Source organism: Populus nigra, chromosome 6 (assembly GCF_951802175.1).
Source record: "Populus nigra chromosome 6, ddPopNigr1.1, whole genome shotgun sequence".
In the NCBI taxonomy this organism is placed as follows: Eukaryota; Viridiplantae; Streptophyta; class Magnoliopsida; order Malpighiales; family Salicaceae; genus Populus; species Populus nigra.
Window position 1 is genome coordinate 22,549,267 of NC_084857.1, and position 6,643 is coordinate 22,555,909.

General features: G+C 36.1%; 1 protein-coding gene across 1 annotated transcript; it reads right to left on the reverse strand.

The window, feature by feature from the left end:
• Window positions 1–4,238: 4,238 nt before the first annotated feature.
• On the reverse strand, window positions 4,239–5,519 carry LOC133697987 (leucine-rich repeat extensin-like protein 6). Its single transcript, XM_062120832.1, has one exon. It carries the CDS (start codon window positions 5,265–5,267, stop codon window positions 4,746–4,748), a length of 522 nt encoding a protein of 173 aa, XP_061976816.1. The 5' UTR covers window positions 5,268–5,519; the 3' UTR covers window positions 4,239–4,745.
• Between the last annotated feature and the right edge of the window lie 1,124 nt (window positions 5,520–6,643).

A 6,643-nucleotide genomic window follows, 5' to 3' on the forward strand; every position in this document is an offset into this window, starting at 1 on the left:
GATTGCTGGAAAATAAAAAACCAGGACTATCAGCAGAGTGGACGGAAGGCAATCGCACAAAAGCAACGAGTGAAGTTGGGGTTTGAAAGTGTGCTCTCTCTCTGCCTTTAGAGATTCCATTCCTTTCACAAGGCCTGTGGCTGTCGGGGTATGATTTGGTGTCTAATTGGGGAGCTTGACTTGGCTTTAACCTTTTTTGCACTTATGTTCTTATTATAATAGAAAGGAGGAAAAAAAGTTTGGCAACCACCCCCATGTACAATTATCGAGATGCAAAACTCATAACCGAAAGATTTCTCATCTCTTATGGGATTAAATCCCGAATTATTGTGAAGTAAAGAAAAACGAATTGATCAGATTATAAAAGTAAATATTCTTGTATTTATTGGTATTGCACTATTTATTCTAGTTTCTAGGTACATGAATAGTTTAACTAGTCAGATTTTAAATTTAATTTTTAAAGATTATTTGTTCGAGTTTTATAAATTTTAGAGTCACTAAAAATTTGCATAATTGTTAACTTCAGAGCCCGTAAAATTAATCGAGGTATGCGTAAGCTGGTATGAACACTCATATTAAAAAAAAATACAAAACCCATAAAATTTCTTAAATCATTTTTGAGTCTTGCTTTGTATACATTATCACAAAAACAGCCATGCTAGAGATATTTTACTGTAAATTATAATAATAATTTTACTTTTAAATTTTCATCTTATGCTTTTGTTTTATTGTGGTTATTTGTGGTTTTTTTCTTTTTATTCCATGATAACTAAATTATATAATTGTTTTTATTTTTTGTTGTTCATCAAATCAAGAATGTTTATTATACCCAAATGCTTTGGATCTAACATGATCATCAGACTCAATAGTCTATAAAAAAAAACTTAATTAGATTTTTTATTTAATATACTTCAATGGCAATTTAAATTTTTTTCTTATAAAAAATAAAAAGATTAATTAGAATTTTTATTTAAGATACTTCAAGTATAGTTTAAATATTTTTTTATTAAAAAACTTAATTAAAATTTTTATTTAGAATATTTCAAGTCTCTTGGATCTGACATGGCATGATTATCAAATCTAAAAAGTTTAAAATATTTTTTATATTCTTAATATTTTTTCTTCTTAATATTTTGTTTGATGTTTAAAAAAATATTAACACGAGCGCAGGACATTATATATATATATATATATATAGAGAGAGAGAGAGAGAGAGAGAGAGAGAGAGAGCCATTGTGATGGGATTATTTAAGCAACTATCTTGTAACGACAATATTTCTGGATTAGCTGTGCTTATTAAACTAAAACCTACCTATACATTAAGGATACTATAGGGATATTATTATTGTATTCTGGGGTAGTCTAATATTTCAAAGGAAATGGTAAAGAAAAAAAAAACCCGGTTTCAAGTTTCAACTCCACCCATTGCCAACCACACTTCTCTCTTTGGACAAAGCCGAAATGGGCCAGATGGCTGTGAGCTCATCACTGTTGAAATATAAGGGGCCGGAAGCCCAACTAATCGCAGGTGATTTCTCTTTGCGGGCAACATGGAAATCTTGAATACCTAATTGAGTTTCGGATATCCATTATATCCAAATAATGAGCAACTGCTGAACTTGTTATTGTTGCTGCGACTATCATTGGTGCTCATGCTGCTGTTCACGGGTGCTTGTGATCGATGTTCTTGTTGCTGGTGGATAGTCATATTTTTCACACTATCCACCTTTCTTGACCTGTTATTAAATCTAATAAACCCCTCACTACTTAAAGCCCTCTTTAATTGGCAAAGTAATTAAAGTGAAAAGATTTTTGGGTCCAAATTATATGTCAACACAGGGAAATTCTCATTGATAATCAACTCATGAAAAAAAATAAAAATTCACATGGTCCGTGCTTTCTCTATAGATAGATAGATATAAAAAGAAAAGGATAAGAATTATCAAGTAGTAGAACCTGTGATTTGATGATGAAACTGGTTTTGTAAATGTTTTTTGTAGATTCGTAAATCATCTAGGCAAGCTGGCTTGGCAAATATTCAATGCGAGAAAGAAGTTCAAGTCTTTCAGCACAAATACCCTCATTACTGAATGCATTTGTTCCCTCTACTGCCACTTTAGTTTGGAAATCTATTACGAAGGCTTTCACTCAACTTCATCATCTACATATGATTGCAAACAGGAACGCATCTCTATGGAATGATCCTTGGATGGAAAAGGGGCTGCTGGGATCTCCTTTTGTCATTATCAGTGATGCTGACCTTAGGGTAAGAGACGTGTGGAGGGATGGATCTTGGGATTTCAGTAGGCTGTCGTCTAACATCCCAGAGCTTATCAAGCTCAATGTCATGGCAATTCCAGTCCCTACTTTTCTAGCTCTGGTGATGTTATTATGTGGGCAGCTAGCTAGAATGACAACTCTGAATCGGCTTTCGAATAGAATGAGGGACCTGCAGCATCACGAGAACTGGAATTGGGTTTGGAAGTTGACGGCTCCAGAGAAAATTAGAATGTTCTTTTAGCTGTAGTGATCCAGTTGAACCACACTTCGAGAGATGCTGATTTTCTTGCCAGGAGAGGTGCTCAGAGTGAGATTTGTCCTCGTGTTGATTGGGTGCCAGGGTGCCAGTTACCGTAGAGATGATTCCTTTCATTGTTTTTCAAATTCCACTGCACCAAAAAAGAATTATTTTCCTCTTTCTTTGCTTGTAAAATATGTTCCATCGATAAAAGTTTTTTTAAAGGAGTCAAATATTTAAAAATGTTAAAAAAGAGAGAGAGAGTTTTCTATGTGGAGTTGCCTGCCTCCATAGGATGCCATTGCCTTGTTTGTCAGTCAGGACCCTACCATCCATCATCCCAAGGCGTGCCATCCAGCTAGTTGTTCTTGTATCTTGTCTCGTTTCAGTAAACCGTAGAGAGAGGGCCGATGGTCTCCATGCTCTCTGTCCAGCCTGCTCCTTCTCCATCCACACATGATGTTCTCTTTTTTAGCTAGGGTTCCATTGCTATATTATCTCATAAATAAAAAAGTGTCAACAACCATCGAGCTGTTTTGCCAGCATTTCTCTTCTTTAAATCTCGAGGATACGCGCGAGGGCTGCATAATTTATTCATCCCATTATTTTCATAAGAAGAAATGCTCCTGTTGATTGATCGTGCCATTTTCTTCGTATAGTTGGGTAACATTTTCGAATTAATTCTTGGAAAGTTATATCTTTAAAATCATGGTGTATGGTATTTTTCAAAAGTTAATTTTTTGTTTGAAAAATTATCAAAATAAATTATTTTTTATTTTTTTATATTAATATAGAAAAAAAAAACAAGGGAATCTCTCATCGTTCTTTTCGGACATCTTAAAAAGTAGAAGCAACACACTTTAGTTCACATGCGAATTTGGTCGACCATAATCGTGAAAGCACGGTAAAGAGACAAGGCAACAAAAGTGGCTATGATTAGAGGCATTTTTTAGTTTTGATTGATTGATAGGGGACGAGGGCCCCACTCCAATTCCAGTTTGCATACATTATCACTGCCTTTTACACACCTTAATAATAAAATTCTGGCCTTTTCTCAACGGGCCTGTTTAGATTTCGGTGCAATTCGTGTTTTTTTTTTTTTAAAAAAAAATATATTTTTTAAAATTTTTATATGGTTTTGATATATTATATTAAAAATAATTTTTAAAAATTAATAATAAAATATTATTCTAATATATTTTAGAATGAAAAATATTTTGAAAATTAATTGATATGACACTTTTAAATATCCTTAAATATATATTTGTGATTTGATATTTTTTTTAATGATTATAGTTTTAAAAAATAAATTTTTAAAAAAACTTTATTAAAAGCATTAAAATATATTTTTTTCGTGGTTTTCCCATTCTAGTCGATGCTTCATTAATTCGCAAGACGTAATGTAAAAATAACAATCATTCTCTCCTAATTACAATATCATATATAGGTCACTAATTACACATCTCTTCATTCATATTTAAATGTGTGTAGTGCATCTTTTGCAAAGCAAATAGCTCTAATAAATAAATAAAAAAGTGGAGGTCGATTTGATTTGATTTTGAAAATAAGGCAAAAGAAGACACACTAATTCTATGTGAATTAATTAATGATAAGAAGATCGATTTTCATCAGCTCAGCTCTACCACCTTCAAGGTGCTAAATACTGCGAGCAATTAATGGTGACTGACACACATAACTGGTAAAGAAGGCTACCATTAAGTATTCATAAATCAAAGTTCTATTTATTGCGGCCATCCATGCTCCCAAGAACTTCCGATCTATATAACAGCACTGGGAAATTGAGTAAATTATTTATTACGACCGACAGTTTGGGACTGCTTTATTATATAAGCTAAGTACAAGCAAAAAAAAAAAAGTTATTGTAGAAAAAAAAATGACAAATTTACTTGAGTAATGTAAAATTAAGAGATAAAAATACTAGTCTGGTAAGCGAATTACAGCTGCAAGAGAAAAGGGAGAGTGATTTTCCTCACAATTGTCAGATGGGCTCATGGTTTCTGTGCCAAAAATCCCTAATGTCTTGATCCAAATCAAAGTGAAAGGAGGACGGACCCCTTTCTTGCTCACCGTGGACAGGACCAGGTTTCAAGAATCCAAGACACTCAGTCCCTCTGATATCATCAGCTCAGCTCCGACTTAATTTCCCGGATCTGCCAATCTGCATGCTACATTATTTCACTTCTCTTTTCTTTCCTTATAATATCCATCAAAACAAGCAAAGTACCAAGGCAACCACCCCCACAAGCACACTGGTACTGTAAGAAGCCATCAACTTGAAAGAAGCAGACATGGAAGGAGGCGGGGGGCTGTAGTAGTAAAAAGGGAAGTAGGGGACAATTGGGTTAGGAGGTGGGGGTGTGGGATAGTTCTTGTAATTTGGTGGAGGATAGTAAGTGCCACCAACGACACCACCTTGTGGTGGTGGTGGTGAAGAGTAAGTGTAAGTGGAAGGTGGCGGTGGAGAGTAATAGTAAGAGCCCCCTCCTGATGGTGGTGATGGCGGTGGTGGGCAGATGGCGGTTGTGGCTGGTGGAGGTGGTGATGCTGCTGGTGGCGGCGGGGAGGGTGGTGGTGGTGATGGAACTGGGGTACTGCCGCAACATGTGGAGCACATTGTGCATGCAATCTGGTACAGCATCCTTGACTTTGGCATTGTTGAGGATTTTGTTGAGGGTAGGAGCACGAAGAGGGCTAGAAGTGAGAGTTTGAGTTTGTGCCTTGTCTCCATTTTTTTTTGTTTCTCGATAGAATTAATTGATAACAAGTTTTCTAGATCAATGGAGCTTGAACAAGCTAAGGGCAAGCCTTTAACAAATAATTTACGAGAGAGAGGGAGATGGTGTGAGGGGAGAGTAGGGAGTGGGTGTCAAAGAGATTTGGCTGTGCAAAGTGCCTCTTTTATCTTTGAAGCTCCGCCACCATCCACACAAGGACCCTTTTATGATACAAAAAAATATTAGTAGTAAGAGAAAGAGAGAAAGAAAGGGAGGGTTAAAAGGGGAGGAGCCAAAAAATGTAAAGGATGACACCGACGCGTTTTACTTTTACTTCACGAGAGCCTTCTCCGTCCCCCCCAAAACGTGCAGTTGAAGGATAATCATGCTCATCAACATTGATACACTATGGTCCTCCAACCCCCTAACTTCGCTCACTATAGCCTCTAATGTCGGATGGAAAATTACATGCACGAGCAGCCATCTGATACCATGTGAGTTATAGAAGGAAGAATCCAACAGGCAAGCATGGAATGGAGAGGTGTCCAGAGTCTGGATTTAAAGGGTCAAAACGACTAATGGAAGAAAGTTGAGGGACCCTGGTGTGAGGTCTTCATAGCTGATAAATCGAAACGGCGGGGTTGAGGAAAAAGGTGGATAAGTCATGAAAGATGGGCTTGACCTTTCGAACAGTGTTCACACGTGGAGGGATCATAATGGTTTGATCATTGGGTGATGGACAGCAAACGTGAAGCAGACGTAAGCTCCACGTGATACTGGCCCTATTCAATGAAGGTACTGAGAGCTGAAGCGAAAGCATAAAGCCGCCTGCCCGGGTTGCCGCTGCTATATTATTCTTCCTTCCATCAACAGATTTTACGTCTAAAAATCAAGGGGCTCCTTGCGCTATATAGCTCCGAAAATTGGAAGTCCCCTTTTTTTTTATATATATATATATATATATATATATAATAGTGTTTGCGTTCTATACGTCATAATAATATGCCGTGTAGAATCTTATGAAAACTAATAAAAAGATTGATTTCAATTGAAACATGAACTTAAAATTAAGATCAAACCTAGCTAGTACTGAAATCTCGAAGGGAGACGATACGCATGCAACTGTTTTTACATGTGTCTGGTAGAGACACCAAGGCCAGTTAGATCGTAACTAGCTAGTTTTATATGTTTGTGCAAGGCTACAGTCTATACTCTATACAAACAAAGTATTAAATATTGATACCAAACTCAATCCTTTTGCTATGCACAGTGTGATTAATTAACACGTCACCCCTGAAGAAAACAAAATCTTAGGCTTGATTTTAGGGTCATATTAGTTATTTCACATTGGTTTTTCCGGCAATACTCAAGTGGCGACTCAGTAATTTAA